Genomic DNA, 16,418 nt, shown 5'->3' with positions numbered 1-16,418 from the left:
TTGCTACGTAATAAATTTGTAAAATAACCTATATGATAAGGTAATGGATTAATGACCCATCTGAAAGCATAAAGTAATATTTTCAATCAAAGGTTGGCGTATATCCCCTATAAATTTATTTAGTTACGTATGTGTGTTGTGCTGGTGACTCCTCCTGTAACGCGAACGTTGATGCTGGACAAGGCAAAGTGCTTATTATGCGCTGCTATTAATAGTATTGGTGTGCCAGCCAGCCTGGATGTGGTTTGTAGGCAGTTTTCCACATCCCGCTAGGTGAATACCGGGCTGGTCCCCACGTTCCGCCTCAGTTACACGCGTCGCAGACATTTGAAACACGTCTGCACTATTCCACGATTTACACTCGACGCACACAGTTGGGGTACACTGATTCCGTCCAAGGGGGTGCGGTGTGGCGACAGGAAGGACATCGCCTGCCGGAGTGGTCGTGCGGTTCTAGGCGCTGCAGTCTGGAACCGAACGACCGCTACGGTCGCAGGTTCGAATCCTGCCTCGGGCATGGATGTGTGTGATGTCCTTAGGTTAGTCAGGTTTAATGAGTTCTAAGTTACGTCGCATAGTGCTCAGAGTTATTTGAACCATTTGGAAGGACATCCGGCCACCCCTAACACTAACACTACCAAATCTGTTGTAACCACGCCGACCCTGCGATCGCTGTGGGACTATGGTGTAAGAGAAAGAAGGAAAGAAAGAAAGATTAATAGCATTGGGGCACGCGACGTACTTGCAGTGTCGCACATAAAAGCTTAAAAAGAATTTTCTATGCCTTCGTAACGAATGATTATTATTCTTGGCTTTTCTTAACTGCCCATTTCTACAAATATTTTAAAGCCTAACTTTACACAACTAATATCATGCCGAGCAGTGACTGTGTTCGTGATGTCGATAACCTTGCAGGATCGTCTACTTTTTGCCGTCAATAACGAGGAGCGGGCAGTGGCCAGTACATAATACGAAAGATGGATCACTTAAAAGCTTAAGAACTCATGTCGTAATACGGCAGACAGGAACATATTCACCTTTTTTGTTCTGCAATAGGAGCATTTTTCCGCTGGTCTTATAATATAGATCGAAAAATGACAAACCAACATTCATAGCATTTTCATATTTAATAGAAAAAGCTTTTGGCAGATTTGACTGGAAAGGACTCATTCAGATTATGAAGGAAAAATGGCTACAATACGATTGTCTACATCTTTTACAGAAACCATAATGTAGTTACATGACTTGAAGAACATGAAAGAGAGGCAGTGATTGAGAAATTCCGAAAAGAAATTAATGTTCATGGAGAGGAAATAATTTTTTTAAAGTTTGTTGATGATTTGTAATTCTGTCAGAGACGGCAAAGTATTTAGATCAATTGAACGGAATGGATAGTGTCTTAAGAGTAGGTTGAAGATGCTGAGGGTACTGTATTAGGAAATGCCCCCTTACAAATAGTAAATAAAATTTTGTTATATGTTTGGCAAAATAAATGACGACTTTAAAAAAAAAGAGGATATAAAATGCAAACTGCCACTCCCAGGAAAAGCTTTTCTAACACAGACACAACTATGAAATAAGATCAGTTGATAGAACAGATCGTGATACTTCAGTGAGTGGTAAATCCCGGTGTTAGGTGGAACTGTGAGGTGGAAAACTGTGAAGAGAGAGTTAGGACTGACTACACTGAGTAGATTCAAATGGAAGCTAAGCGCAGCAATTATGTAGAAATGAAGAGGCTTGCTCAGAATAGCCTAGTATGGAGAACTGCATCAAAACTGTCTTCGGACAGAAGGCCCAAGCACCAACAACAAATTATGTCATTCTGGGCTATTGGTAGAGGTGTGGAAAGTCTCGCTGCCTAGGCTTGGGTATGATCCACCACAGCGATCTACTTACATAAATCTTGCTTCAGTGGTGGTAACATGTGGGGGGGGGGGGGAGGGGGGGCGTATCATTGTAAAAGGGTAGCGTCTTTGATTTGTTGGGAAACTGCAGGTAAAGGAAGAAGAATCAGCAATGGTTAACGGCATGCGGATGCAGAAGGCAATGGAAACCCCTGAATTAAAGACACATATTGAGTATCCACAGGACATGCGGCCTGTAACTGAAAGAAAACTGTCATGAAGATATCTCTATTGGCAAAAGATTCCAGAATAGTCTCCCATTCGGATCTCCAGGAGGAGACTGCCAAAAGGGAGGTGACCATGAGATAGAGACAGAATAATCAACGAACGGATAACGTCCTGCGAGTCGGGGCGTGGAATGTCAGAAGTTTGAACGTGGTATGGAAGCTAGAAAATCTGAAAACGGAAATCCAAACGCTCAATCTAGATATAGCTGGGATCAGTGAAATGAAATGGAAAGAAGACAAGGATTTCTGATCAGGTGAGTATAGGGTAATGACAAGAGCAGCAGAAAATAGTGTAATGGGAATAGGATTCACTAGCCTATATAGTAGGAAGGCATGTCAGAGTGTGTGTTACTGTGAACAGCGCAGTGATATGGTTGTTCTCATTAGAATCGTCACCAAACCAATATCAGCAAAGATTGTTCAGAGAGAAAGAATATAAGGATATTGAACTGGTAATTCAGTACGCAAAGGCAGATGAAAATCTAATAACCATGGGCGACTGGAATGCGGTTGTATGTGAAGGAATAGGAGAAATGGTTGTGGAGAATATACACTTCGTACTAGGAGTGAGAGTGGAGAAAGATTAACTGAGTCGTGCAATAAATTTCAGATAGTAATATTGAAAACTATGTTCAAGAATCACAAGAGGAGGAGATATATTTGGAAAAGGCCAGGAAATATGGGAAGATTTCAGTTAGATTACATCATGGTCATGCAGAGATTCCGAAATCGGATATGGGATTGTAAGGCATACCCTGGAGCCGATATACACTCGGATCACACTTTAGTAGTGATGAAGAGTAAGCTGAAGTTTAAGAGACTGGTCAGGAAAAATCAATGTGCAAAAAAGTGAAATCCGGAAGTACTAAGGAATGAAGACATACCCCTGAAGGTTTCTGCAGCCATACATACTGTGATAAAGAGTAGCTCAGTGGGCAGTTCGGTTGAAGAGGAGTGGACATCTCTAAAAAGGGCGATCACGGAGTAGGAAAGAAAATCACAGGTCCAAATAATGTAACTGCGAAGAAACAATGAGTAACAGAAGAAACACTTCAGTTTTTCGATGAAAGAAAGAAGTACAGAAACGTTCAGAGAAATTTAGAAATACAGAAACACAGGTCACTGAGGAATGAAATTAATAGGAAGTGCAGTGAAGTTATGATGACATGCTGCGTGAAAAATGTGAAGAAATCGAAAAAGAAATAATTGTCAGAGGGACTGACTCAGCATATAGAAAATTCAAAACAGTCTTCGGTGAAATTATAAGAAAGGGTGGTAGCTGAGCCGTGCGCAGCTCGTGTTCATGCCATTTATTGCTTGACATCTGATCTTTGCAGTACTGCTGTCCCGTTTCTTATCTGATTTACTGGCAACACTAAGTTGCTGGTTTGCCTGCCCGTGAGTAGCAGCGCTTATCGATAACAGCACTGTTGTACTATCTTTGGAGCAATTGCTAGTATCTCTGGGTTGCCGTGAGTCGGGAGTTCAGTGGGGATGGAGCAGCAGTGAGGTCCGGAAAGCCATGACTGACCCGATCGTTGCCGACACACATGACTTGAGTGGGGACGACCTTGGTTGGTCGTTCAGCTGGTCGTCTCATCGGACGACTTGTATTTCGTCGCCGATCGCTTCTGGGTTCTCCATGTGTGTCGACTTGTGATCCGTCCTTGTTGTTCCACAGTGACTGGTTTTACTATTGTTCGAGTTATTTGTGGAAGTGTTCGTGGAATCGTGTGTAGCTTGTGTGGTTTGGACTGAGAAGCTATTTTAATCCTGTTTCGATGCTGCAGCAGTTGGTCGGTTGGGACAGAGCAGTGAGAAAGTCTCTGCAGCGTGAGGTCAGGCTGGGACCGCTGGCGGTGTGCATGCGTGGTCGGATTGTGAGGTGTTAGCTGTGAGAGCTACAAAGTTCGTTGCCCACTGAAACTGGACACTGAAGTTGAGTGATCAATAAACCTGTTGTGAAACCTCAACTGCTGTGACATCTATTCGTTCATTGCCGGTTGTTGCTTCCTGGATCGTTCCAGCTAGCAGCAATGTATGGTGTATTGAAGTTGGCGAAATTTTACAGCCATCTTCCTGTAAGGTCTTTAACTATTAAATTGGTTGTTACTTATCAGCGAAGTGCACCAGGGGTATTTTCTGCCTCGCAGCCGTTGGCAACCCAGTTACCTGCCCTGGCCGTTAGTATACTTTACGGCAGTGTGTTTTTCCTCACCGTGTTGATACTGTCTGGCACAACATGTAGTTCGACAGCCTTTTAGTTGTTTGTTAATATTTTTTCTTAGAGTGGTTATTGTGCCTTTTCTGTTTTTAGATGCCAATTTTGAAGACGTAGTGCTGTTGGTATTTTTGTCCTCGGGTGATACTTTCTGCTGTCGTGCCGTTGGTCGGGCAGAAGGGAATTGATCACGTTGTTGGCCACTCCTTCAGCTGTCCCTGTGAAGGGTTGCCATCCGATTATTTAACTTTACTCTTGGCTGCCTGTCTCACCTCACCTTACTTTAGAGCTACCTCCTCAGGCCGACCCTTGGAACACTTCTGAGCACCACAGTTCTGTCGCTTTTAGATTGTGATTTTCATTTTAGTCTGTAGTACTGTACAAGGCCTTCAGCTGTCTGTTAATTTAGCTTTTTTTTAAATTTTAAAATAAGGCCTTGAGCCGACTTCAATTACAATTTGAAGATTGATTTGTTTAAAGCCTAAATTTTGAAAGTTTGTTCTATCTGAAATTCTTGTTATCCAGGCCTTAAGCCCTGAGTTGTTCAATGTCCAGTGTGTGGCCTTCAACCGAGCTTTTACATGAAATATTTTTTAAGTAAGGCCTTCAGGTGCGTGTATTCTTTAAAGCAATTTTTTTTTATAACTTGTGTTCAGGAGTTCAGCCATTCTTGTTTTGGTGTAGTTTTGGGCCTTCAGCCCAGGAGCTATCTCAAGTTTTCTTAACTAGGCCTTCAGCCATATTGTTTTATTTTGATCCTTTTAAGGCAATGTGTAATTAATTGGTTCTTAGGAAAATAGAAGTTGGTGTGTTTTGTGCAACTGACAGTAACCGATTACGGCCCCCTCCACAACCATAACCTGATCCGCTCTATCCTGAGAAACCAGATTTCAGTAGCATTAAGAGTAAAATGGGAATTCCATTGTTAAATGCAGAGGAAAGAGCGGATCAGTGGAAAGAGTGCTTTGAAGGCCTCTATGATGGGAAAGCTTTGTCAGATGTGGCAGAAGAGGAAACAGGAATCGGTATAGAAGAGGTAGAGGATCCAATTTTAGATTCAGAATTTAAAAGAACTTTGAAAAACTTATAATCAAATAAAGCAGAAGGGATAGATAACATTCCATCGTTATTCCTAAAATCATTGGGGAGGGGGAATGGTAACAAAACGATTATTCACGTTGGTGTGTAGAATGTATGAAACGCGATATACCATCTGGCTTTGGCAAAAATATCATCCACATAATTCCGAAGACTGCAAAAGCCGACAAGTGCGAGTGAATTACGGTACAATCAGCTTAACGGCTCATACATCCAAGAAGAATACAGACGAAAGGAAAATAAAATTGAGAAGCCGTTAGATGACTATCAGTATGGTTTTACGAAAGTCTAAGGCAGAATAGAGGCAGTTATGACGTTGCGGTTGGTAACGGAAGCAAGACTGAAGAAAAATCAAGACATTTCCATAGGATTTGTCGATCTGAAGAAAGCGTTTGGAGTATCAAATGGTGTAAGATGTTCGAAATTCTGATGAATGCTGGGGTAGGTAAGCTATAGGGAGAGTGTGTACAACATGTACGACAGCCAAAAGGGAATAATTAGAATGAAAGACCAAGAATGAAGATCATGGAATAAAAATGGTGTAATACAGCGATGTAGTCTTTCACCCTTCTATTCAGTCCAAACATCAAAGAAGCAATGATGGAAATAAAAAAAAGGTTCAATAATGGAAGGAAATAAATGATAACGTTTGCTGATGACATTGTTATTCTCAGCGGCAGTGAAGAAGAACAGTCTAATGAGTGCAGTACACGGATTGAGAGTAAATCGAAGGAAGACACAAGTAATGAGAAGTAGCAGAGATGAGAGCAGCGAGAAACTTAACTGAAGCAGATAAAATTAAGAAATTCTGCTTCCTAGTCATCAAAATAACGAACAGGTAGGACATTAAAAGAAAACTAGCACTGGCAAAAAGGGCCTTCCTGGCTAAGGGAAGTTTCCGAGAACATAGGTCTTAATTTGAGGCAGTAATTTCTGAGAAGGTACCTACATTTGGAGCACAGCACTGTACGGCAGTGAAACGTGGACTGTGGGAAAACCGCAACAGAAGAGAATCGAAGCATTTGATATGTGGTGATACAGACGAAAACTGAAAATTAGATGGGCTGATGAGATAATAAATGAAGAGAGTCTGCGTAGAATCGGAAAGGAAAGGAATATATGGAAAACACTGACGAGAAGAACGGACGGGATGTTGGACATCTCTCAAGACATCAGTGAATAACTTTCATGGTACTAGAGGGAGCTGTAAAAGGTTCAGGCCTCTGTCGGTGAACGTAAACTATAAAGACACGTTATTGAATGCACCCTAACTACCAAATCTTACCCATTCAAGATTCCTAAAAGATAACATTTCACAGGGTAAAATGATAGACAATAAGAAAGTGTAGAAATATCATTTTTCGGTCATTAATATTTGCCTAGTGTTCGCTGCGAAACCCGACAGGACAGTATGAGCAGTACGGGGACATTCACCCCTAGGGCTCAGATTCGGAGCCTGAGGAGAACTGAGAGCAATGAGGTGTTTTCAGAGATTCCATGTGTTGACAAGGCCTAATAGGCGCTGTAACAATGAAGAATATATTCTTCAATATACTAACACAGGATGAGTCAACACCATGTTTTACAAAGGTTTTTAGTTCCGGATTTTTAGCACCAATATCGAAAGCTCTTTCAGAATACGAGAATCAAAGTCAAATGCGTAATTCAAGTTATATTTGTTGCTCTGTTTTATAGTTTCGTACCATATCTGAGGTGGTCCCTCTTTCCCATTGGGCACTCTGGGCAAGTGGCCAGGGCCCCGCGATAGATAGGCGCCTCGTAGTTCCTACCAGATCACCAAACGGTGACCGATATTTATTATCGAAAAACAAAATTTATTTCGAAAAAATCGAACGATAATGACCGAGTACAATACCTACTTGCTTACTAGCTCTGCGCAGTGCGCAGTTCTGCACGGGGCGAATAGCGACGTACAATTAAACGTGACGGGCCGACTTAAATAAACCGACTCGACGACCAGGAATTCCCATGTGTTTGGCTTCGGTGTTGTGACGTTTGTTGTGTTTGTGGTTGTTACTGACTGTGCTCTGAGGTATTCTTTGAGTACATCGTCGTTTGCCTGTTTTGTTTCGTGTTAGCGACTATTTTCGGTGTAAAAATTAATACTGCATTGTAATATAAAATGCCGAAACGGTCGTATCCTATTGGATCTGCAAAAAAGAAAAAGGTTGTACATCAGAAGGAAGTGATTGAAAAGTTTCCAAAATTAACAGCATATTTTACTACTACTACTGGAGCAACTTTTGTAAGTAGCAATCAAATAATAAATCTTTCATATGATGAAGCGTGTCAATCACAAATTGCGGTAATTTCTGAACGTTCATGTTGTACACCAATTCCAGATTTATATCAATTGAGAAAAAGAGATTGAATCAGAATATGACCGTCCCTATGACGGAAGTGTAACAACTTCGGTGATTTCACCGGCACCGACAAGTGTGTCAATTGAACAACAGTTTTCCAACCCAGAAGAAATATCACACGAGCCCACTGATTACTTTCATCAAAGTTTTGCAGAAAGAAATCGCGAAATTTTGATTCGTAAAGGACCTGTATATTTTGTAAATAAAGATTCTGACTTTTCCGTACATCTTTTGTGCTTCTGACACCTCTCGAGTCACAATTATAATATTGACTAAATTAAGGGAACCACTCTTCATCGAAAAACGGTACTTACAAGCGCTCACAAAAAACAATGAACACACGTAGAGAACAACTCTCTTGGCAACCCTGTGTTCTTCGTTTCTTCAGTTGCATATTAGACGGACAAAGAGCACGCGCTGTTAAATTGTTATTTTGTGCGGCCCTTTGTTTTAAGTAAAGAGCCCGAAATGAGTGAAAAAAAAAACTTGATTACAGGCATCAGAAAATGTTAATAAAGTTAGGTTTTGGTTAAAAAAGGGATATTTTTAATGGAAGAGAGAATTTATAAAACTCCGTCCAAATACGGTTTTTTGTTGTCCAGCTTGACTTTCTGCCACATTAGGCCGGATAAACGGGATTCTACTGTATGTTCAGTTCCCAACACACGACATCGTAGACTTTCCTTCGGTTCACGTAGCAGTTCGGATAGTCGATCTAGGTTAAGTGGTACTGCCTATCGAAAGACAGCTGAAGAAAAAAGACAGAGGGGTAGCAAATTTTTACAGAAAATCCAGCCACTAGACTTATATTTTAGTGCTGAAAGTGAAAATGAACGGCGTGGTTTCAGAATATCCAGGTGAAGCTGCGGTTCAAAATAGTAACAATGGACTGTGTAGCTCTGAAAATATAAACAAAATAAGAGTTATAAACGGTAAACAGAATGCATAGATCAGTCACACGATGACGCAGCCAGCATACCTGGTGCATGTTAGATTTGGAAGCAAGACTAAAGGATCGAAACTTTCTAATTTTCTTCATTCCACGATCGTCTTACTCGCCGAATCTAGTTAGTTTACGAGCTGCATAATGCTGCACTGCTGCGATACTATTTTTTGAATTAATTCAAGGCTCATACACCCTCTTTGCAGAGTCTACAGGCAGATGGAATATCTTGGAAACGTTGTTTGATTCTGCGAGTGTTACACTGAAGCCACTGTCTACAACACAATGGTGCGCATGTGAGGTTGCTTGTAAGAGTATTAATGCAGAATGGAAAGCTGTGTTTTCTGCATTAAGAACAATTTCCGAAAATAAGAGTGGTGAAGTTAGATGTCATGCTGAAGGTATTCTCAGAAAGTTAAGTAATATTGAGGAAATTCTCATTACATCAGTGTGGGATTGTATTTCGCTACAGTTTGACAAAGGAATGACGAAACTGCAAGCTGAATACTATACATTTCCACTTCTTTTGAAATGTATGACTCTCTTGCATTGTTTTTAGCTGAGCTTGAGACACGTTTTCAGTTCACAATGATTGAGCTGAAAAGAAACTTTTGGAGATAAGGAATTCGGAATCAATTCCACCCTCTTCACTGCTGAAAATCAAAACAGGAGACGTCAAATTAAGTACAAGAGATTCTTTGATGAATCATCTGACTCAGAAGACGAACACAAATGTCCTGAAGTAGAAACAGGATCAGATTGTGTTGAGATTTGGAGAACAACGAAAATATCTTATTCTAAAATTATACAAACTCTTCAGGATGAATTATAGAAGAGAGCTAATTTCTACAGAGAATGTAAAGTAAGATGTTCATTTCTCCCAATTATCACCGAACTAGAAACTGTTCAAATTTATGATGCTGTAGAGACACTTAGCGTCATCTATAATTCTGAAATACAGAGCAACTTTGGTAAAGAATGCACACATTTTAAAAGATATCTGTTGTCGATGAAGAAAGAAGATGCTGAGAATTTGTCGTCTCTTCCATCTTTCTGTAGAATGTTGGTTTTGAAAAGAATTTGGTGATGTCTATCCAAACGTGTACACACCAGTCAACATTTACAGCTGTGTGGCAAAAACAAACTGTTCAGGTGAAAGGTAATTTTCTGTTTCAAAACGGATTAAGAACAACCTGCAGACAACTGAAAATCAACAATGACTGCTCAGTCTTGGAGTACGAGCCGTAGAATACGGCGTGTCAGTCAGTCTTGATTTTCGGGAAGTGATAAATGAATTCGCAAGTACAATAGTGAGAAGGAAGTTATTTCCCTAAATCTGCTATATTTTGGAAAAGGTCGGTTAAATGGTATTGTAACATGTATTTGGGACTGACTAAATTTCTCAGGTAATTATAATGTAAGGTATTAAATAAAAAAATTATTTTCTTTGTATTTTTAACATGTATGTGTCCAACTATGATATTTCTGTGGTAATGTTTCAGCTACGTGGACACTCCGCAAATCACACTTAACTGCCCGGTAGAGGGTTCATCGAAACACCTTCACACTAATTCTCTATAACTCCACTCTCGATCAGTGTGCAGAAAAATGATTAACACCTATTTCTTTCTTTGCCAAATGTAGTAGTTATTTTATTATTTTTCAATGTTTAACTTGCACATGCACATTCTGTTATACGTTATTTAAATGCTTCAGTAAATTTTAGAACTCGAGCAAATGATTACGCAGCTTTATTGCTGGTAGTCCGTAAGTAAATATCAATGCTGAAGTTCACGAACGGGTGGCGTAAAATAAATTACTGCACAGGGGCGTCACACACCCTAATTAGGGCCCTGACAATGACTCTAACCAACATTGGCATACACTCAGATTAATTTAAGGTCGCCACAAATGTGCCACTCCACGCTTCTTCAGCAAGGAAATTACTGCCGGCCGGTGTGGCCGAGCGGGTCTAGGCGCTTCAGTCTGGAACCACGCGACCGCTACTGTCGCAGGTTCGAATCCTGCTGCGCAAATGGATGTGTGTGATGTCCTTAGGTTAGTTAGGTTTAAGTAGTTCTAAGTTCTAGGGGACTGGTGACCTCAGATGTTAAGTCCCATAGTGCTCAGAGCCATTTGAACCATTTTTTTGAAATTACTAAATAACATTGCCAGTGATCCGGATTGTGGACCATTACCTAATTTCACGTTTTTGTATACATGTATCTAGTTCTATATTTGACCCCCCAAACTCCTGGTGCTAGGCAAATATATCCGTGCTCCAATGTGTTCTAGCAGGCGGCGTGTCTTGCTCTGCAGAGCAGTCAGTTCGGCTTGGCACTACAGTTCTAGCCTCATGACTGTTGGATTCCTTGCTGCCATTAAATTTTTAATTTATGAAGCTTAAGCTTCAGCAAACGTATGTAACAGGTATGTCAAATTCGTGTGATACATATTTACTGTATGGTCTTTATTAGAAGTTCACATTTTGTTACTCTCGTCTGTTGCTTTGCTCTAAAGACCTTTGTAAGAACTCTTGTAACATCTACCGTATGTAAAAAGAAATTTTCATTATTTATCATGTCATGAGATGTGGGATAATCCCAAAATATGTCATGACAATAAACAGTAAATAAATCCACAAAATATCAGTGAATATTTGTGGACAAACTTAGAGAATTTTAAATTATATTTACTAATTATTGGTATTACAAAACATGTAATGAACACTTCCTTGCATTATCAGTATGCTGAAAAATATGGCCTCACAGCATGATGTCACTATCAGGCTGCCTTACAGGAGCTCATCCCTCTAAGATTACAGTAGACTTGTAAATAATAGTGGGAAATAAAGAAATTCATATAGGATCGATTCTCTAGACATGTATGTAGAGACAGAAAAAATTGATATTTGCGCTAATATCCCACACGTTTGCTGCAACCACAACTGTGATACCAATTGGAGATGTAAGCACATTCTTTAAAACAAATAATGCAAGCAGGAATATATCGGTTACACCACTCATTCCAGTATGTGTTACTGTGGTCTCAACGGCTGCCACTTCACATCGAGGCCCCCTTGGGCAATAGCCATACCTGAAATAACATAAGTTAAAGCCCCCTCCACGCATGTACGGAGGCAGTGGGCGTATTGGTAGGAGATCCATTGTATGACCTGTTACTGTTTGCCCATCCATTACCGCACTCTGCACAGATGAACATGTGCGAAAAGGACATCATATGTAGGAAGTCATAACCTATAAGAATTTTGTAATTGTAATACTTCCGGAAATGAGGTGTTATTAACATTTCATCACTCATATTCTTCGTAGCGAGACATCGATAGTAGCCATTTTTATGTCAGCTATACTATATTTAAATGAGTAGTTACAGATACGTCAATATTATCACATTGGCACACTACACTAGACCAGGGCTGCTGTGCCTTAGAACACTGTCATGTGTAATTCATCTTACCTGAACCCACCTAATGTGCAATACATGTTAAACAAGTTTGCCTAGTGTAAAGCTACAACTGCGCTTTGGTCCCGAACACACACATACATACACACAGTAACGACATTGGGACTGCAATAACCGCTGCCAAAGTAATAGGTCTCCGATAAAGACGCTTGCTGGGTTTTCCTACGCTGATTAACTATATCTTTTAACACCCCCAAACGTCGAAAAAGTTATTTGACAAATAAGTCCATTACTTATATTTCGTTCCGAGGAAGGAACTTGTGCTACTGCCATCACTTAACATCTGTTCCTGTTCTATTCACAATACTGCGTTGAAAGATTGTATGAGCAAACCCCCATATTAGTTCTAACGTCTCGTTACAGATGTATGTGGGAGTAATTACAAGTAATATATTCTCCCCCGAAATATGTTCTCCAATTTTTCCAACGGTAAAGCACTCCATGATGTATAAATTAGCTTCTCTTGTAGCGTCTGCCAGTGGAGTTTGTTTAACAACCTGCACCGACTAAACAATGCCTTGATAAAACGCATCGCTCTTCGTTAGATGTTATATTAATCTGACGTATGAGTCGGAGACTGACGACAAATCTCAAAATTCGGTGGAATAAATGTATTGTAAATCGCTTCTTTTATGGATAAGACTCTCCTCAGAATAGTATTTGTTTTTCCTACTATTTGGTTTATTATGTACTCAGCCCAATTTGGATCGCTCTGGCTAGTTACTAGGATTTTTATAATTGATACCGTTTATGTTGATTTATCATCAATGGTATAATTGATCAGTAGTGGGTCTCTTTGCCTGCTTATATAGCGCCCCAATACAATTCTAAAGTATTTTTGGTGGTTTAGTTGTTCGTATGTTATGGGTGTAGAGGTGCCGTCTGCCATTTTCGGATAACAGGTCAGTGTTCTGGACTATGGAGCACTCATTTAAAATGTATACCGTGGAATGTCTTTTTCAAGAAGCAATATAATCCATTCCCCACTATATTACTCAGAGTATCGCCACTCTGCCACTGATTCCTTTGCTTCTAAAATAGCTAACGTCCCCATTTTTTAAGGAAAGATTGCGATGCTAATTTTCTTAAAAAACAGATCATGTATTTAGCGCTGTTATGCACTCTCCATACAACATACAGTTACACAACTGAAATTTTCAGTGAGTGTATTATTCTACTACATACTCCGAAGATTTTCGAAACAAGATTTTACTACCAGCAAAGTAGATGACCTAAATTTTTTGTGACGTAGAGATGTATGGGGTAAATGGTCGCAATAATTTTTGCTTACCTACAACAGAGAATGCTATCGTAAATGCTAAGAGAATCTCCTATAAATATCGATTTTGATAAAAATTTGCAGTGAAGTATTTTAGCATTGTCCATTACCGTGTAGTTACGCGTCTCACATTGGGTCCATCTTCATGAAAATAAAATTTATTAATACAAAAAGTGTCCATCGGCACCAATCAGTTATAAATAAAATCTTAATACCATACTATTTAGTCAGTAGTAGGTATATCAGGACATTTAGTAAGATCGATAAGGAAAGCAAAATATATACTTTCGTTTCTGTGGGTAGTGTTAACTCTACATCCTCAAACACCTACTTAGCAATGAAACTGTATGGCGTATATTTATTAAAATACTAGTTTCAGTAAATTCTTAATGCGAGATATCGCTCCCAAATAAATGCCATTACTCATGCAGGCATCTGTTTATTAGGCCAATGTTTTTAACACTTTAATAATGCAGCGACAATTTCCTCATGTGTTTTCTAAAAGTTATAATAGTCAATAACTGTTAAACATCTTTTAGCACAGCAGCCTTAATGACACACCGTTTAAATAATGCACTCTCGTAATATTAAAAATCTTGTATCTGTGTGTGTCTTTGGATGATGGTCAGGAAAAGTGGGTGTTTAGAATATTGGGAGAAAATAGCCCCAAAATACCTTAATGGTAGTCATACATTCCAGAATATGCCATTGGATAGTGATGATATTATTAACTTATAGCAATTCAGCTGATAGGATAATGGACCACAATTTTTACATAAAACCTGTACACTCGAAGTGTCTGAGATCATTTTTGGTTTGTAAATTATGTTAATTCAACTCAACATGACATTTGTACACCACGCAATTCGCCTAGAAAAGTAGGAGCAGGGGGAAGGGAGTGGGAGGGATGAGAGGGGAGGAGGTGGCTAATGGAAAGTAATAAAATGGTTCTTTGGGAGTCGATAAGAGCACTGGCGCAGAGTTCATTTACAATAGGGTCATAGGATCATAAAATACACTTGCTAATCATAACTTCAGAACACAAATTTGTGGTTTGTTTATGTATGACCAGGGCCCAGTGAAGTCATTGTTTACAGAGAGCCACAGCCAAGTGAGCAGTGTGTTTACATTTGAGTATTAAATTAGAATTGTCTAAACATAGCAGTAATGTCATTTTATTTCATTATGAGGATAGTACAAACGGCTATGGGTTTATTTATATAAAGAGAACAATGGCTCTTTTCTCCTGGGGAGGGGTGTGGGTGACCTCGAAAGTGACAGCTGGTGTTTCTTTACATAAGAGCCGTAAATAAGATTTCCTTTCTGTGCTCTCAAACTATTGAGATTTGCATGATGTTGTGTATGGTTCTGCTGAACCCATCGATTCCTTGTTTCAATGGCACTCGTACCTTGACACTTATTCTAGCAGCAGTACTACCTGAGCAACAGTATCCCGGAACGATAGTCTTGATAAGCCACACGCTATCCACTGATGGGTTCCAGGAGGTGCTGATAAACGTTTCTCCTTCTTGTGTAAGACAAAACACTATTTTCTCCCAACCGACCAACATTAAAACGTATTTTCGGTACAGTAAGCCCACTGTGTAATCTTTTCCTACATGTAGAACAAAGGTGATGTTACTTCCACCAACATCGTATGGTTGAGCTGTCGAAATACAACGACGTAGAACACTTCATTATGTTTCGATATGTATTGCATGCGTTACGGTGATACGATTTTAATGGACAGCAATGTAATTTTGGAAGTGTCTGTTGTACTACCTTGCATTCACCATTAATCATTTCTTTCTGATCATAATTGCTGTTGAAATTAAATTTCCCGAACTGGTTAATTACTTTTTTACGATAGGTTCCGTTTCCACAAACATAATCAGTTTCCGGTATGTGAAAATAAAGCACGACACAATATTGTTGATTTCTTAAATTTTATTGCAACATTGATGAACACAGCCAAGATAAATATAAAAATAATGAAACACTTTAGTCTCTAGACTTCAAATAATATGCTCTCGTAAAATTAGTAACTGAAAGATACAATTAAATAAATATAGCACTTGTTCAGACGAAAGTGCTTCATATGAGCGAATCATAGGCCCAATGGGTATGAGATGTGAGATAAATCAACACTGCATGCAGTGCGAATCCACTCGATCGACATACTTAATCACGTCATCATGTTGCGTGCTTGGAATCTGGGTCGTGGTTTCTTGCCGATGGCTGCCCTACCGTTTACGGTCGCATCTACTTCAAAGCGGGGTCAACACACCTGCAAAAGAAAAGCTATAATGTCGACACAGAGAACGTGGAGATCTGTGTGCTGGAGCATACACAAACTGAACAGCGCTCACATACGTCGCTGCCTAAGTGAGTGCTTCAGCTAACTGTTACTTCGTCACACAGCACAAAACTCAGTTATGCACTATCTACAGCGGCGGTAGAGTCATAACACCCCTAACGTTTCAAATGCTACTCAATATATCAAAGTGGTGTTTTCTGAAACAGAGGCAACGATACTATATTCACTGCGATAACGTATTTTTACAGATTCAGTACGTCATAAAAGAGTTTATATACGGAACATCTCGGTACAAACGATGAACAGAATCGAAAAAAAGAAAGATCATGATGCACTTCTTCTAAATATAACACCAAAGTATGTTGGTACAGAGCTGTTGTGTGGCTACAGCAGTTTCAAGTTCACTGCTAAAACTGTAGTATAATGCAGTACAACAGAAACCTTTACGCAAGTAAGTTTGAGTCCAGAAGTGCTAACAGAAGAGGCAATGAATGCACGTAGAACATAGCTATAAATAATACTTCTAATGAGTTCCTACAAAGCACATCATTAATAAACC

General features: G+C 39.6%; 1 protein-coding gene across 3 annotated transcripts in view; it reads right to left on the bottom strand.

The window, feature by feature from the left end:
- The window catches only part of LOC126481274 (uncharacterized), a 112,168-nt gene that overhangs the window by 78,122 nt on the left and 17,628 nt on the right, over positions 1-16,418 (bottom strand). The window contains exon 5 of one of the 3 annotated variants that reach the window (XM_050104906.1): positions 15,550-15,829. The exons of the other annotated variants lie outside the window; for them this stretch is intronic. Within the exon in view, the coding sequence (XP_049960863.1) occupies positions 15,805-15,829 (25 nt within the window). The 3' untranslated portion in view covers positions 15,550-15,804. Of the gene's footprint in view, positions 1-15,549; positions 15,830-16,418 lie in introns of those variants that run through there. 3 annotated transcript variants of the gene reach the window in all.

The sequence above is a fragment of the Schistocerca serialis genome, chromosome 5, assembly GCF_023864345.2.
Source record: "Schistocerca serialis cubense isolate TAMUIC-IGC-003099 chromosome 5, iqSchSeri2.2, whole genome shotgun sequence".
Taxonomy (NCBI): domain Eukaryota; kingdom Metazoa; phylum Arthropoda; class Insecta; order Orthoptera; family Acrididae; genus Schistocerca; species Schistocerca serialis.
This window is presented reverse-complemented; position numbering and strand designations above follow the sequence as displayed.